Here is an 18748-nt window from a genome sequence, read left to right on the forward strand (position 1 = left end):
TGCCTTGTGTTATTCTCACACTTGGCATCCAACAGGGCAATTAATTACCATAAGTTGTACTCGCCCATGATAATGTTATAACCTGCAAGTGTTATGCTCACACAAGCAGCAAGACCCTAATATTATTCTCATGCTAACGATGCTCACAAAATATAAGGAAATCATAACACAATCAAATTAAATAGCAAACCAACCCAAGTTGTATGCATAACATACACCCTGTGTACAGATGTCCACTCTTCTTACCTCGATTCTTGCTAAGACCACACTTGCTACCTCGAGCACCTCAACGAATTTCCTTGTTGAGAACAAGATCCTAGACATTCATTAACACAACAATACACTCAAAATACATTCAAGTATGAATCTCTAAACTCATACAGAAACTTACGTAAAAATACGTAACACATAGGTCCATTTCACTTGCATGACACACCATACATAAGCATTTATTATTTTGATTCACACAAACATATTGCATGGACTCAAACAAACATTCTTAACGTAAAACATGAATTCATACAACACATTTTTACGTAAAATTTACTAAAATACTATTTATTCTTATTAAACTCCAAATAAATAGTTAATTAATCACCAATAATTATAATAAATACCTACAGCAACTAATAAATCATAAAACCTATTCCTTTTGATATCATAGGCAGTAAATGGTATTTCAAAAATACATTTTACTATTTTAACAACACTTATCTATTTTTCATAATTAACTTAAGCATTAATTAAGTAAATTCATGAAAAATACCAAAATTGATTAAAAACCGAATCTAACTCTTCTAATACACTTTATAATCTGTAATAGGTCATAAATAATTTTCTTTGAATTTTCTAAGCATCCTAGGTATTTTTCATAATTTAAATAAGAAATAACATCAATAATTCATGAAAAATACATAATCGCCTGAAAATTCAATCTACCAATTTTATAACAGTTTATATATCATAGTCCATCAAATAAAATTAATCTAGATTTTTCTGAGCAACCTAAGTATTTTTCATAATTAATTTAATAAATAACACAAATAATTCATGAAAAATACAAAATTAACCGAAATTCGAATCTACCAATTTTGCAATAGTTTATATCTCATAACTAATCATATAAAATATATTTAGATTTTTCTGAGTAATCTAAGTATTTTTCATAATTAATCTATGAATTATACTAAATAATTCACAATAATTCCAAATAAATTCAGAAAATTATGAAACTTCACCAAGCACCTTAGAATAAAATAAGGAATCAAAATATACAAAAATATCTAAGAAAAACACCTCAGAAACGGTCAGAACGCGGTCGCCGGCGTTCTCGTCGGTTTCGTCGCCGGTAAAGTGTAACTTTGTCTCCGATGGCTCTTGAAGCGTCCTTTCGATTGGGGAAGCTCTCCACAATGCTCAGGACCTCAAAACGATCAAGAAAAATGGTCCGAGAAGGCAGATCGGGGTTGTCTTCTTCGTTGGCGGTGTACCGCCTTTAATGGAGTCAAAATTTTGGATTTTCGTTTTGGACGTTAAAGCTTCGTTTTCTTACGTCAAAAACAATCCTTAGGGTCCCATGCACTCAAATATAACCTCCCTTGACCCAAGAACAAGCTTAAACACGTTCGAATTCGAGTCCGTAACTAAGCCGCACCTTTGAAGCTTCAAAAATGGCGAATCTCAAAACGACGACTTCCGCCCCTTATACCACGTTAAAAAGCTTCCTTAGGTCGTATATAAGTGATCCCAAACCCCCACGTTCACCCAGGTTTCACTCCGCTTGAAGAAACGAAAGTTTTCGGTACCGTATACGCCGTATACGTGCTCTCTCTCTCTCTCTCTCTCTCGTTGGTTCTCTGTTTTGGGTGAACGAAAATAGAGTTTAAAACCTAATTTCTATCGTGTTTAAACCCAAGCAAAATATCGCATTGAACCGAAGTGGAGCGATTCCCATTCCACCAAAATAGGCGTTAGGTTCGGTTCGGTTTTATTCGTATACGTATAGCATATATATATAACTGTTAATAATATTAATAATAATAATAATAATAATAATAATAATGATAATAATAATAATAATAATAATAATAATAATAATAATAATACGATATAATAATAATAATAATAATATTAATAATAATAATAATAATAATAATTATAATAATAATAATATAACAATATCCACACATATGTATCTATTAGGCATTATGCACATGCCAATAAAATCAAATATTATATTATCATAAAAATAATCCCATACATATTTAAATCCATAAATATGTAACAAAAAAAATACTCTCAGCTAAATAAAATTACAAAAATACCCTTTCGGGGTTAGCGGATATTACAATTATCCCCCTCTAAAAGAAAATTTCGTCCCGAAATTTTACTCAAATAATTCTGGATATTGTTCTCACATATCAGATTCAAGCTCCCAAGTAGCTTCCTCAACCACACTGTTTCTCCATAGGACTTTCACCAGGGTAATTGTCTTATTTCTCAAAATCCTATCCTTTTGATCAAGAATCTTCACCGGACGTTCATTGTAGGACAAATCTTCCTGCAAACCCAGTGTTTCATAGCTCAAAACATGCGATGGGTCTGACACATATTTCCGGAGTTGAGATACATGAAATACATTATGCACCCCAGATAATGATGGCGGTAAAGCTATTCTATAAGCTACACTGCCCACTCTATCCAATATCTGAAATGGACCAACATATCTGGGACTTAGTTTCCCTCTCTTGCCAAATCTCTTCACCGAGAGTCCTTTTCGTGGTGTCACTCGAAGAAACACATGATCACCCACTTTGAACTCAATGTCTCTCCGCTTCAGGTCCGCATAAGATTTCTGTCTGCTCTGCGCTGTGATCATTCTAGCCCTGATCTTCTGAATAGCTTCGTTGGTGTGCTGAACTGCATCTGGCCCTAGGAGTTTGTTCTCTCCCAACTCATCCCAATGCAGTGGAGACCTGCACTTTCTTCCATACAACATCTCATAGGGTGCTACCCCGATAGTAGACTGATAGCTGTTGTTGTAAGAAAATTCAATCAAAGGCAGGTATTTGCTCCATGATCCTTGGAAATCTATCACACATGCCCTCAACATATCTTCCAAGATCTGATTTGTTCTCTCGGGCCTCCCGACCATCCGTCTCCGGATGATATGCGTTGCCGAACTTCAATCGAGTTCCCATTGCTCTCCGTAAGCTTTCCCAAAAATACGAAGTGAACCGAGCATCTCGATCACAAACAATAGAATACGGTGCCCCATGTAATCTCACAATCTCATTCACATAAAGTTCAGCAAAATGGTCCATGGAGTAAGTCATGCGTACTGGTAGAAAATGGGCAGATTTTGTATACCTATCGACGACTACCCAAATGGCGTCATGCTGCTTTGTAGTCTTAGGTAACCCAGTCACAAAATCCATGGAAATCTCTTCCCACTTCCATTCAGGGAGCTTCAGTGGTTGTAACAATCCCGCGGATCTTTGATGCTCGCTTTAACTTGTTGACATGTTAAGCATTTGGCCACAAATTCAACTACATCCTTTTTCATACTGTGCCACCAATACAATGCTTTTAGGTCATGGTACATTTTAGTGGTCCGGGATGAACTGAATAAGGTGTAGTATGAGCTTCTACCAATATCCCCTTCTTGAGCTCATCATTATCGGGCACATAAATTCGTCCCTTGAACCGAATTAATCCCGTGTCTGATATTTCATAATCTTTGGCGTTACTATTCAAAATTTCTTGCTTTAGTTCACTGAGCTTTTGATCTGTCGTCTGCCCCTCCTTAATTCTTTCTAACAAAGTGGATTGAAGTGTGACTTTTGCAAGTTGGCCTGTAATAAACTCTATACCAGCTCGTTCCATGTCTTCCACTAATTCCCTTGATACTCCTTGTAAAGTGGAAACTAGTCCGGGACCTCTACGGCTGAGTGCATCCGCTACCACATTGGCTTTACCAGGATGGTACATTATCTCGCAGTCGTAGTCTTTGACTAGCTCCAACCATCTCCTCTCGCCTCATGTTTAACTCCCTCGGGTGAAAAAGTACTTTAAACTCTTATGATCGGTGTAGATTTCACATTTCACTCCATAGAGATAATGACGCCGATTTTTAGTGCAAAAACCACCGCGGCTAACTCTAGGTCATGTGTCGGGTATCTCTCGTTCGTATTCTTTTAATTGCCTTGAAGCGTAAGCAATTACCTTCCCTTCTTGCATTAGAACACAACCCAACCCTTGTTTAGATGCATCACAATATACCGCAAATTGTCCCTCTTCTGTTGGTAAACTGAGGATTGGTGCTGAGATAAGTCTATTCTTCAACTCTTGGAAGCTTTGCTCACACTTGTCTGACTCCTCAGAAAATTTTAGATTCTTCCTAGTTAATTCTGTTAAGGGTGTGGCTATCTTTGAGAACCCCTCAACAAACCTTCTATAATAGCCTGCTAAACCCAAAAAGCTTCGAACCTCTGAGGCGGTCTTTGGTCTAGGCCATTCTTTCACTGCAGCAACCTTGGCAGGATCTACTTTTATTCCCCCGTTAGTGACAATGTGGCCCAAAAATGCAACCTCGGACAACCAGAACTCACATTTTTTGTACTTGGCATACAATTGATGTTCTCTTAGTCGCTGCAAGGTCAAGCGTAAGTGCTCCTCATGTTCCTCCTCTGTCTTAGAATAAATCAATATATCATCTATGAATACAATGACAAACTGATCCAGATATTCCTTGAAGACTCGGTTCATGAGGTCCATAAAAGCTGCTGGGGCATTTGTAAGTCCAAATGACATCACCATGAACTCATAATGCCCGTATCTCGTTCTGAAGGCTGTCTTCGGTATATCTTCATTTTTGATTCTTAGCTGATGATACCCTGAACGAAGATCAATCTTAGAAAACACCTTTTTCCCTTGAAGCTGGTCAAACAAGTCGTCAATCCTCGGCAGTGGGTACCGATTCTTTATAGTCACCTTGTTCAATTCTCGGTAATCTATGCACATTCTCATAGTACCGTCTTTCTTTTTAACAAATAGAACTGGTGCGCCCCACGGAGAGTAGCTAGGTCTGATAAACCCTAACTTAAGCAATTCTTCCAACTGTATTTTGAGTTCTTTCAATTCCGATGGTGCCATCCTATATGGTGCGCGGGAAACTGGTGCTGTTCCGGCACTAATTCTATCACAAATTCGATTTCTCTGTGTGGTGGTAACCCGGGTAACTTCTCCGGAAATACATCAAGAAACTCGCAACTACCCGTGTTTCCTCCGCTTTCTTTCAATTTTCTTGGTGTCATCAACCACATTAACTAGATACCCTAAGCACCCACGCTGCAATAGTTGCCCAGCCTTCATTGCCGAAATAATAGGAGTGCGGGGTTTCTTTCCTACCCCCCTGAACTCAAAAGTCTCTCCATCTTCTGGTGTGAAAACAACTTTCTTTTGCTTGCAGTCAATTGATGCTCCATATTTGGTAAGAAAATCCATGCCCAAGATTACATCAAAATCAAATAAATCTAATACAATCATGTCTACAAATAATTCTCTACCATCTATCCTGACAGGTATACCCCTAAGCCAACTTCTAGAGATTACAACCTCCCCAGATGGTAACATGGTCCCAAACCCCACAGTAAATAATTCACTCGGTGCATTTATATGATTTACAATTGTGCTAGCAATAAAGGAATGAGTTGCACCAGAATCAAACAAAACTTTACAAGTGGTGTTGGCCATAGGAATCTGACCTGATACAACCGAAGGACTGGCCTCGCTTCGCTCGAGTTGATGGCAAAAACTCGGGCCGGAACATACTTGTCATCTTTCTTGGGTTCGCTCGTTCCCGTCTCCGTCCCCACAGTGGGTAATTGCGTTTGATGTGTCCTTCTTTTCCACATTTGTAGCATGCTTTTGCGCGACACTCGCCGAGATGACGTTTGGTACATTTAGGGCATTCTGGAATGTTTCGCCCACTGCTGCCATTAAATCGTTGGTCGTTATCACTTTTGTACCTCTTGTCTTGACTTGGCTGCCCGGACTGGTCCTGTCCCCGTTTCGTGGTCATTAGAATTGGCTCCACCTTTCTTAGATTCTCTCCTGGCGCATTTTCCTTCCAAATTTTGTTTTCACTCCGCTCCGCCGTAAGAGCCATTTCGACAACTCGAGCATAACCGAATTGACCCCTTGACACAATTTCCACATCTCGAGCAACCATTGGTTTCGTGCCCTCCACAAATCGATGTGCTCGCACTCTATCAGTAGGTACCAGATCTGGAGCGAATTTTGCCAATCTATCAAATTTTTGTGCATATTCAGTCACAGTAAGACTCCCTTGGACTAACCCAGTAAATTCATCGACCTTTGCTGCTAGAACTGCTGAGTTATAATACTTCTCATTAAAGACCCTTTTGAAATCGTCCCAGTTCATGGTATCTACATCCTTTGTTTGTTCCACCACCTCCCACCAGATACGAGCATCTTTCCTCAGCATGTAAGATGCACACTTCACTCGGTCATTCCCATCCACCCTTAGCATCTGCAAAATGCTTTCTATGCGACTTATCCACTCCTCAGCCACTACCGGGTCTATGCCTCCCTCAAACTCAGGTGGGTGTTGTTTCCGAAATCTCTCTCGCTAACAACTCATGTCTAGCCTCTCGTAGCAGGATATACCACCGCAGCTCGGTGGGTCTCTATTTTCTCGCATCCCGCCTTATTTGGACCGGCGGCTCCGGCTGACGTCTCGCCCGACGAAGTTCTTCATCCTGCCTATGAATGATTCCTTCCAGTGCGGCAATGCGCTCTTCCCATCCCTGTGGTGCTTGAGGTGGTTCATTGTTCCCTCCATCATCTCGGCCTTGGCCTTGGCCTCGACCTCGACCTCGACCTCGACCCACTCTAACTGACCTTCTAGGAGGCATTTCTAAACTCCTGAACCACACAAACCAATACACATCAAGATCATTTTGATCATCAATTTTACATGAAAATAATGTTACCCTCTCGCATGCAGAAATTCAAGGCAATTAATTATAAGTAATAACCACTTACAGTACAGTGAGTCGAGCTCGTCTCATGGCGGTGAACTTGACATGTTAGGGCTAACCACAATCTTTAGGACCGTATTGCTCTGGTACCATATTGTAACACCCCGATTTCCCGAGATGTCACATAGGATAGTCCATATAAAATAATTTAATAAGATAAAGACAATCAAATACTGCTTTATTGAAAAATATCCAAGCATGAGATCTCATTGTTTAAAACAAAATACTTTTAGTACTGTAAACTTAAATAAGAACTAGTTAAGTCAAAATAATAGTTCCAAAATGTTTAGCAGTTAAAAACATTAAAAGCAAAATACTGTGCCAGCCCCCTAACATGCGGTCCACGCCTCGAGCTCTTCATTCTCACTGCTTAGCCTTACCCTTACCTGCACACAGAGTACCCGTGAGCTAACGCCCAGTAAGAAGAGCTATGTAGGACATAACCCTCCTAACTAGTTACTTGACATAATTTGCTCTTTTATATTAATCAACAGTAATTCACATTCCATAAATATATCCACAACGCATGTTGTTCTCACATGCACACATCAAGTCTCATACCGCACATTATACTCACATACGATAATCAACTATTCTCTCATGTTGATCAGACATGAGGTAACCTACCCTGCCTTGTGTTATTCTCACACTTGGCATCCAACAGGGCAATTAATTACCATAAGTTGTACTCGCCCATGATAATGTTATAACCTGCAAGTGTTATGCTCACACAAGCAGCAAGACCCTAATATTATTCTCATGCTAACGATGCTCACAAAATATAAGGAAATCATAACACAATCAAATTAAATAGCAAACCAACCCAAGTTGTATGCATAACATACACCCTGTGTACAGATGTCCACTCTTCTTACCTCAGTTGCTAAGACCACACTTGCTACCTCGAGCACCTCAACGAATTTCCTTGTTGAGAACAAGATCCTAGACATTCATTAACACAACAATACACTCAAAATACATTCAAGTATGAATCTCTAAACTCATACAGAAACTTACGTAAAAATACGTAACACATAGGTCCATTTCACTTGCATGACACACCATACATAAGCATTTATTATTTTGATTCACACAAACATATTGCATGGACTCAAACAAACATTCTTAACGTAAAACATGAATTCATACAACACATTTTTACGTAAAATTTACTAAAATACTATTTATTCTTATTAAACTCCAAATAAATAGTTAATTAATCACCAATAATTATAATAAATACCTACAGCAACTAATAAATCATAAAACCTATTCCTTTTGATATCATAGGCAGTAAATGGTATTTCAAAAATACATTTTACTATTTTAACAACACTTATCTATTTTTCATAATTAACTTAAGCATTAATTAAGTAAATTCATGAAAAATACCAAAATTGATTAAAAACCGAATCTAACTCTTCTAATACACTTTATAATCTGTAATAGGTCATAAATAATTTTCTTTGAATTTTCTAAGCATCCTAGGTATTTTTCATAATTTAAATAAGAAATAACATCAATAATTCATGAAAAATACATAATCGCCTGAAAATTCAATCTACCAATTTTATAACAGTTTATATATCATAGTCCATCAAATAAAATTAATCTAGATTTTTCTGAGCAACCTAAGTATTTTTCATAATTAATTTAATAAATAACACAAATAATTCATGAAAAATACAAAATTAACCGAAATTCGAATCTACCAATTTTGCAATAGTTTATATCTCATAACTAATCATATAAAATATATTTAGATTTTTCTGAGTAATCTAAGTATTTTTCATAATTAATCTATGAATTATACTAAATAATTCACAATAATTCCAAATAAATTCAGAAAATTATGAAACTTCACCAAGCACCTTAGAATAAAATAAGGAATCAAAATATACAAAAATATCTAAGAAAAACACCTCAGAAACGGTCAGAACGCGGTCGCCGGCGTTCTCGTCGGTTTCGTCGCCGGTAAAGTGTAACTTTGTCTCCGATGGCTCTTGAAGCGTCCTTTCGATTGGGGAAGCTCTCCACAATGCTCAGGACCTCAAAACGATCAAGAAAAATGGTCCGAGAAGGCAGATCGGGGTTGTCTTCTTCGTTGGCGGTGTACCGCCTTTAATGGAGTCAAAATTTTGGATTTTCGTTTTGGACGTTAAAGCTTCGTTTTCTTACGTCAAAAACAATCCTTAGGGTCCCATGCACTCAAATATAACCTCCCTTGACCCAAGAACAAGCTTAAACACGTTCGAATTCGAGTCCGTAACTAAGCCGCACCTTTGAAGCTTCAAAAATGGCGAATCTCAAAACGACGACTTCCGCCCCTTATACCACGTTAAAAAGCTTCCTTAGGTCGTATATAAGTGATCCCAAACCCCCACGTTCACCCAGGTTTCACTCCGCTTGAAGAAACGAAAGTTTTCGGTACCGTATACGCCGTATACGTGCTCTCTCTCTCTCTCGTTGGTTCTCTGTTTTGGGTGAACGAAAATAGAGTTTAAAACCTAATTTCTATCGTGTTTAAACCCAAGCAAAATATCGCATTGAACCGAAGTGGAGCGATTCCCATTCCACCAAAATAGGCGTTAGGTTCGGTTCGGTTTTATTCGTATACGTATAGCATATATATATAACTGTTAATAATATTAATAATAATAATAATAATAATAATAATAATAATAATGATAATAATAATAATAATAATAATAATAATAATAATAATAATAATACGATATAATAATAATAATAATAATATTAATAATAATAATAATAATAATAATTATAATAATAATAATATAACAATATCCACACATATGTATCTATTAGGCATTATGCACATGCCAATAAAATCAAATATTATATTATCATAAAAATAATCCCATACATATTTAAATCCATAAATATGTAACAAAAAAAATACTCTCAGCTAAATAAAATTACAAAAATACCCTTTCGGGGTTAGCGGATATTACATACTCACATATAACAAACATTTATCATAAATTTATTCCTTTGATAACATTGTCGATGGTGAAGCCGTGGTTGATGGAGAAGTCGTTGGGTCTGCGGTGGTCATTGGGCCATGGGATCCTTGGGTCAATATAGTCGTGTTGGTCGTGGAGAAAAGGGACCAATGTTGTAGGTGGTGAGTTGTGGGTTTGAGTCATTGGAGTGAGTTCAGAGAGCAAGAGAGATAAGGGAGGAAGAGAGAGGGTTAGGTATTTAAAATGGGAAGGGTAGAATTGAGCTTTATATAATGTTAGTTTATTTTACCAATATGGTAATAAGAATATGAATGGAATGGAATGGAATAGAATTTCTATTTTTTTATTTGGTAAAGACTATGGAATCAATAACTGAATAAGAATTGTGATGATTGATATAGTATAGAATGAAATGAAATTTTTATTATTTTAACCAAAATGTCCTTTACTTTTTTAAAATAATTTTTATTTCATAAAATTACCATTATGGTACAAATAAAAAAAAATAATATATATTTATGTATCACTCTCAAATTATATTTTTTAGATCTAATTATCAAGTAATAAAATATAAATAAATATCTAATTTAATAGTCTATTTTATATCAAATATTTAAATATCAACATAAATGTTATTCATATAATTTAATCATCAAAAAAATATAATAAACATATTATTGTAATATTAAATGTTGTAGATATATGTTTTAAAATAAAAAATATTATAACTTTAATCATTTATTTATGAGAAGGATAGATAAGGAAAAATAATTTTTTGTTGGTATAGAATGGCTTTTCAAGTCATTTTATTTAGGAAAAATAATTCCTTAGTTTACATGAATTACAATTCCTATGGAATGAGTTTTACAATGACAATAAACAAACCAAACACTTGAATGATCTTTCTTTAGGAATAGTAATTCCATTCCTACACTCATTCATGTAAACCAAACACTACCTTAGGTTTAGGAAAATAATTTAAATCTAATAAATGCATATAAATTTAAATTTTCCAATGTAAATAAGAACACGTTAGGCAAAAAAAAAATAACAATTCTTTTTGAAAATTATAAAAAAAATATTTGATATTTTTTAGTTTTTTGTAACAGTTTTTAGAAAAATCCTTTAAAAAAATTTGACCAACACACTTAATTAGTTTTTAGAAGTTGTTTTTCATTTTAAAAAATGAAAATAATTTTTAAATTACCAAGCGAAACAACGGCAAGGATTAACCGATTTCCTTAATTCAGACAAATAATTCATTCAACTTTACATTAATGGGACCTAGGTTAAATTGTTCACTTATTTAATTTTTCTTTATTGAAACAATGTCCGAATAAATAAATTCCTTGTAAGAAAAATAATAAATTATATTAAATATTGAGGAAATGATTCTATAATGTTTACAAAGAATAACTAACTGGATGTTCAAAAAATGAAAAGAAAATAATGAAGAAAAGTGAATGTTCAAAAAATGTTACAAATATTAATGAAGAAAATAATAAATGAAAAGAATAAAGTTGAAGAAGGCAGTTCAAGGTTTTGTTGTGTGCATGAAAAATTGAAGCTTATTATATGTTATGGCTTTGATGTAGCTGAAAACTGGTCTCTCAGGAACAGGTATGCACTTCACAATCCAACCAATTGGCCAAGACATGGCGGCGAGTCCAACACACGCGCCCCATTGTCCCCAGTTCAACCTCTCTGTGTCAGCAAACTTCTTCAAAAACTCAACCATCAACACTTGAAGAACAATGGTAATGGCGATGATCGCCAAGAACAGTTTGTTCCTGTGAATTCCTTTGAACACGTTCTTCTTCTCTAGCTTCCTAGCATTGAACTCATTGAAAACTTGGCAGAGAACAAAAGTGTTGAAGATCAGAGTGTCTTTCACGTTCTCGTTGACGTTGAATATCAATTTGCCTCTGAATTGTAGTGTAAGAAGAATAGATATTTGATAAAATGCTTGACTCAAGAGATTTCTCCACATGATGTTGGTAATGAGCGGCGCTGTTCGACCCACAGGTGGATTTTCCATGAGTTCATCTGTGGGCTTCTCTGTGGCCAAAGCCAAAGCTCCTAAGGTGTCCATGATCAAGTTCACCCATAATAGCTGAACAGCTGTTAACGGAACCTCTCCTGCTGAGATTGCAGCCACAAAGTTGATCACAAGTGCAGCCACATTCACTGTCAGCTGGAATTGGATGAACTTTTGGATGTTGTTGTAAACGCATCTACCCCACTTCAGAACAGTTGCCACTGAAGCGAAATTGTCATCCAAAATAACAATATCGGAGCTTTCCTTGGCCACTTCGGTGCCTTGGATTCCCATTGAGAGTCCGATATCGGCTTCTTTCAATGCTGGAGCATCATTTGTGCCATCTCCTGTGACCGCTACGACATGACCTTTTTGTTTCAAGCATTGTACCATTAAGAGTTTATCGAAAGGAGACGATCTTGCCATGACGCAGATTTTGTCAACTTTCTCCATTCTCTCCTCCTGTGAGTAGTTTCTAAACTCAACACCTTCTATAACTGCTCCACTCATGTCTTGGCCCAGCTTAAGGATTCCACACTCTGTGGCTATGGCTCTTGCGGTGAATACATTGTCACCTGTGATCATTTTGACGTGAACTCCTGCATTTTGGCAAGCTTCAACAGCTTTCTTCACTCCTGGACGACAAGGATCCTTAATACCAACCATGCCCAATAGAATCAAGCCATCTTCTTCAATCGTTTGATCATTTCCCTCTAAGCTTTCATTCTCTGTAGTTTCAACTTGTTTGTGTGCGAAAGCAATACATCTAAGGCTGCTGGCAGCCATTGCTTGAATGATTTTCTCAAACACAATTTTTTCATTTTCACCAAGATCTTTAACGATTCCAGAAGCATCATAGTAGCTTGAGCACTTGGCCAAAACCATTTCTGCAGCACCTTTCCAGTGTACCCATCTTGTATTATCTGTCTTTCTTTTTATTGATACCCCACTCTGTTTCTTTTGGGAATTGAACGCCTCAACGTGAAGAATGGCACAACTTTTCTTCACTTCCTCCATATCCATATTCAACTCTTCAACAGCCCAAGAAAGTATAGCTTTCTCTGTTGGACTACCTGAAATTTCAAATTCTGCTCCCAAACTTGGCCTATATACACTACCAGTGGTATTAAGAGCTATTCCTTCACGAAATAATTCTACCACATATGGTGCAATCTTTGAGTAAGAATTTTCAACGACAGAATCTTTACCAAGCCAAAAGGTGGTGACCTTCATCTGGTTCATAGTGAGAGTACCTGTTTTATCAGTGCAAATGGTGGTGGCAGATCCCATGGTCTCACAAGCAGAGAGCTTCCTCACCATGGCATTATCAGTCATCATTCTCTTCATTGAATATGCAAGTGTAAGCGTCACAGCAAGTGGAAGACCTTCCGGAATGGCCACAACCACGATTGTGACTGCCGCTGCTATAATCTCTACGGCAGCATTCACTATGTCATCAATCTTTGTCTTGCTGCCGTTGAATTTTTTGTTTCCATATTCATCTTTTGTTGTCCCCGTGAAGTAACGAACAAACAAGACTATGAGAACAAGGAGAGCAACTGTTAAACCAACCTTGCCAATGGCCGAAGTAAGCTTATCGAGGCGAGCTTGTAAAGGTGTTTGTTCGTTTGAATCGCTGTTGATTTGGCTCATCATTTGTCCCCATGTTGTGTTCATTCCAACAGAAGTTACGAGCATTTTCGCATAGCCATCAACCACTTTGGTGCCAGAAAACAAGAATGGATTCTGTTTGTGGTTAACTTCTACGTGGTCGCTCTCCCCTGTCATACTCGATTCATCAACTTGTAAGGAATGCCCTTCTAAGAACAACCCATCAGCCGAAACTTGGTCTCCAATCTTTAAGCAAACGATATCTCCCACAACGATTTCGAATATCGAAATCTGTTGGCGACGTCCATCTCTAATGGCTTCAATTTGGATGTTGTTGCTAACTTTGGATAACTTATCGAACTGTCTATTCTGCCTGTAGTTACTTATTGCAGACACACCAATGACAAGAAAAACAGCAATAAAAATACTTAAACCATCAATCCAACCTTCTTTAGTTCCATGCACTTTCATGCCAAAGCCAAGAGAGAGTGCAGCACAGACAATAAGAATGACAATAGTAAGATCTTGAAAAGCTTGCCACACAAAATGGAAGAAACTCTTGGTAGGCGGTTTTCGGTACGTGTTGGAGCCAAACTCTTCAACTCTTTGGGCTATGTCTCCGTCGTTACTTTGAATTCCATGCTCAGCATCAGTTTTGAGAGCCTTGGCTAGGCCATCGACCCCACCTAATTCTTGAAGCTTAGAAACATCTTTGTCTTTGGTGAGCTGGTTGAGTTTGGTCTGATCGATTTCGAACCCATTGTCTACCTTGACATCGACAACAGTGTGGGAAGACGAGGGTGGTATTTTGGTATAGCTAGCTTTTCTTGAGGGAGAAGATTTGAATAGTGAGGTGAAAGCTCTGGAACAATAGATGGTAACAAAAGCAGAATGCCATTTCTTCTTGTATTGGTTCAGATCAGTTTTGGAATTTAGAACAATGAATGACTCAATGCAGTACTCTGCTGTACGTAAAATAGGACTACTTGAGACCATTTGCGAGTTGAAAGAAACTTAAAACGTGATTGGTTTATGAAAACAGATTATGTATATAAATAAGCAGAAACTATATATGGTTTAGTAGAGAAGAAAACAGTGTTTAATAAGATGGAAAATATTTCTGGGTTAGGAATGGTACGTAATCTTATATGTAGTGAACTAAAATACGATCATTACAGTTAGCTAAGATGTTTTGAGATGTGTTTCGAATTGACTCCTTAGATATTTTATAGTACTAATTAAACTCTACTTTTATTGTCCATTACTTTTCCTCCCGGCATCGAAGAAATATCCGTTTAAATCCTTAAGCGTGTTTTTATTAGAAATCAGACATGAATTAATAATCATATATAAATTCATTTTACACCATTTTACGTTACCATAATTTATGCTCTGTTGTTTTGAAGTAATGGATTTGACCGGGTCAATACGCGGTCTTTTATTTATTTATTTGTTTACAAAAGAAATTATATGTATCTTAACTAGATAGTAAATTATCAATAATTATAGTACTCGTAATTTTAATATACAATAATCAAAATGATATGTTGAATTTGGATTTGGATTCAACATATTCCTTTTTCTATTTTATTTAATTTTTAAATGTCGACAGGGTTGGGGTGCCCAATTTTTGTTTGATGTATATAGATATGTGTTACTGCTGTAGATAATATATTATAAATGTAAATGTATGATAAGAATTAGAATATGATCCGTTGTCTTATACAAAAGTTCTTTCTTCCAATCTCTATTCTTACTTTGTTTTCACATACAAATCTGAATAATCTACACTTTCTTTGATGTGATCAATGAGCCATGTTTGTGATCACGAAATCTATTCATTTAATTTAATCTTATACTTTTGTGATAAAATTTGAAAAATGTTTTGCTGTAAGTTTCAATCATTACAAAATAATTTATTATTAACTTTTACATATTTTTATTAAATTAATAATATGAAAAATTATTAACCATTTATAATCTATGTAGATATGGTGTTGAATTTCTTAAAATAACTCTCATAAAAATTGAGCCTAGTCATTTTAATATTTTTGAGTTTTTGAAAAAAATATTATATTTTAGGTAAAAGTTTATAATTTTACTTTCATACAATGTTTTTTATAAAAGTACTATTTTTTTAAATAATTGTTAAACAACAAAACAGAATAACTAAAAAACAACGGAACAACTAAAAAATAACTATGAAACTACCGTAAAACTTTAACACGGTATACAGTATAAAACTTATACAAATTTTTTAAAAAAATATTCATCCCATAATGAAAAAAAATCGAAATTTCAGTAATGAATTGTACGTGATATGCATGTGGATCCGAACACATAAATTGGAAGATGCCCATGTAATAATAATTATAATAATTAAAAAAAAAACCATCAAATATAAAGAAACAAATATACCAGGTTTCATTTTAAACATGTGGCCATGATTTGGCTAGTCTTTGTGTCTTTCATATAGTCCTTGTTTTTGTGCTAATTAAATATGAAGAGATGTTCTTATGGTAAATTACTAAAAGTTCTTTTTTTTTCAAAAAAAAGGAAAAGAAAAGAGAGTATTAAAGGCTTTTAGGTACTATAGTGGTGCCTAATACATCTATAAATTTGCGTTTTAAAAATAATTAATGATATTTTATAAAAATTATTATATTAATTTTGGTAAAATTTGATATTTAATTAGGTACATTTCTTTAGTAAGACCAGGGCCGGTCCAAGTATTTTGGAGACCTTGTGCAAAATTTTAAAATTAGGCTGTTTTTTTTTTCAAAAAAAAAAAACCGTGTACATTAAAATTACAATTTTATTACTAATTTTTTTTTAAGATTTATTCATAAATTTTTCAATTATAAATTTTTTATTTATGTATATAATAAAACAAAAAAATGGGCTTTAAAAAAATAGGAGCCTTGTACAATGACTGCCGAATACTTGAGCCAGACCTAAGTAAGACGACGATGAGTGGTTGCAATAATGGTTCGATACTAAGTATTTTTTTTTTCTTTCTTTGCTATCTTAGTTTTAGCTTTCGATAACAATACTGCTATTCAAAATGATTTGGAAACTTCACGATTAACTAACTGTGACACATTCAGTTTTCAGAAATTAAGAAGAAAAGTTGTGTTTTGTTTTCGGATTGTTTTGACAAACTATTGAGTTTATAATGTAGTTTTGGTCAAATTCTAAATTCTAAACTTAATTTTGTTTTAAGTTTTTTAGTATTGTTTATTTTGGAGTGTGGTGTAATATAAGGACCTAAATTAATCGTATGGAAAAGGTTGGAGACCCGAGCTGTAGTATTAACTAAAAAAAATGTCAGGTATTAACTCAATCTCAATGTTTTAAATTTTCTTATTAATATTACCTTTTCTTTTTCTCTTTTCAAAGAAAGCAAATAATTCCTCACAAATAATAAAAAAGTCAATAATTAATATTTTCTGTATTATAATTGTATTATAATAGAGTAATTTGCCTCTAACCTTTCCAACTATCATTTCACTTGTACTTAATCTTCTAACTTTAAATTTTGATAGTAAAGCCCTCCAAACTGTTAAACTGTTAGCAAATTAAAAGTGTCATTCATTTATCTCAGTTAACTGCTGACATAGTGTAACGCCCTGACTTGCAGGGACGCTACGTGTGTGCTTTTGCAAACTTATTCCTAGCTATTCTATTAGTTTATAAAAAATAGGGTTTATTGATATTTGACATTAGTGTGTTTTGTGTTTATTGATTTTACTATTTTAGGTTTTTTATTTTAACATTTCTTTTAGTTTTGTTTGGTTTTTTAGGGTTTCTATTTTTTTAGTTTAATTTATTTGTTCTTTTTATGAATTTTTCATTTTCGTTTGTTTAGTCTTAATTTCTATTTTATTTTGTTGTTTTTTTTTTTTCTGTTTTTATTTTTCGAGATGTTTTATTGTTTTTCATTTCAGTTTCTTCATTTGATTATTTCTCATTTTGAAATAGTTTTTTCATAGTTTTTTAATAGTGTAAACACCTTCTGTATGTATTTTTTTTAATATGTTTTTTGTCTAGTTGTTTCCTGTCCATTTTTATATCATCAATGGGTAACAATGAGATTTATCATGGATGTTGATGTTCAAATAGTTTTTTCTGTATTTTAGTTTGTATACAGTTGTTTAGTAGTTTTATTATAGTTTTGCTACTTGCATATGTTATTTCATTATAAAACTAATATGCAACTATTTGCACAAAACTTACTATGTATAACTACTATTTCTTAGTCCCCGTCAAATTAAATTCCTGCATAATTTATAAACTATCATAAAACGATAATGCAACTATAAGGCAACCAAAACAAAAAATAAACAGACTTATACGTAACTGGTTGTACCTTAATTCGAATTTACTCTTCTTATTGTGTTTCTAAAAAAATATATTTATATATTATTGGAAACCAGTAATCAATTAATTAAAATGCAACTGTATATAATGTAGATGTATTATTCATGAGGTTTTTTTTTTTAATTTTTCACATCATACATTGTTTTGGATTTGGTGGGAGCTCCAGATCTGTTTGTTACATATCTACATTTCATGAATATAGATTTCGATATTAGGGGGAGTTATTTTGATCGAATACAACAGAAAACAAATGTGTAATTTCAGTTTCTTCACAGTGTTTCTGATTTTTTTTCGTCATTTCTATTTAGATTATTGCAGGTCTTCTTTTCTAGTTAATTTCGCCAGAATTAATAGTTGTATTTTCCACGTTTTGGTTTCATTTTGGTTGTTTTGCGGTTTTGAAACGATCGAGGTATTTTCATCTTCATGGTTCGCTCTGTACAGTTGAAGGCTTAGTGCATGTGGTATTTTTGTAAATATTTGTATGTGGACTGTATAAATATTTAATGAGCCGGCCCAAAGTATTTTTGTAATTTTTTTTTCTTTTTTTTTTGTATTTTTCTATTTTTTCCCCTAATATAAATGTATGATAAGAATTAGAATATGATCTGTTATCTTATACAAAAGTTCTTTCTTCCAATCTATATTTTTACTTTGTTTTGTTAGAC

General features: G+C 34.5%; 2 protein-coding genes and 1 long non-coding RNA gene across 3 annotated transcripts; all 3 read right to left on the reverse strand.

The window, feature by feature from the left end:
- Positions 1-2413: 2413 nt before the first annotated feature.
- LOC133031237 (uncharacterized) lies at positions 2414-2998 on the reverse strand. The gene has a single exon (XM_061104693.1). It carries the CDS (start codon positions 2996-2998, stop codon positions 2414-2416), a length of 585 nt encoding a protein of 194 aa, XP_060960676.1.
- A 4205-nt stretch (positions 2999-7203) lies between these two features.
- LOC133030937 (uncharacterized) lies at positions 7204-9661 on the reverse strand. The gene is made up of 2 exons (XR_009684475.1): positions 7940-9661; positions 7204-7450 (listed from the first exon to the last, which is right to left on the reverse strand). It is a non-coding gene; the product is annotated as an uncharacterized LOC133030937 (long non-coding RNA).
- A 1770-nt stretch (positions 9662-11431) lies between these two features.
- On the reverse strand, positions 11432-14914 carry LOC115722849 (putative calcium-transporting ATPase 13, plasma membrane-type). Its single transcript, XM_030652184.2, has one exon. The coding sequence runs from the start codon at positions 14694-14696 to the stop codon at positions 11586-11588; it is 3111 nt and encodes a 1036-aa protein (XP_030508044.2). The 5' UTR covers positions 14697-14914; the 3' UTR covers positions 11432-11585.
- Between the last annotated feature and the right edge of the window lie 3834 nt (positions 14915-18748).

This window comes from Cannabis sativa, chromosome 9 (assembly GCF_029168945.1).
Source record: "Cannabis sativa cultivar Pink pepper isolate KNU-18-1 chromosome 9, ASM2916894v1, whole genome shotgun sequence".
Taxonomy (NCBI): domain Eukaryota; kingdom Viridiplantae; phylum Streptophyta; class Magnoliopsida; order Rosales; family Cannabaceae; genus Cannabis; species Cannabis sativa.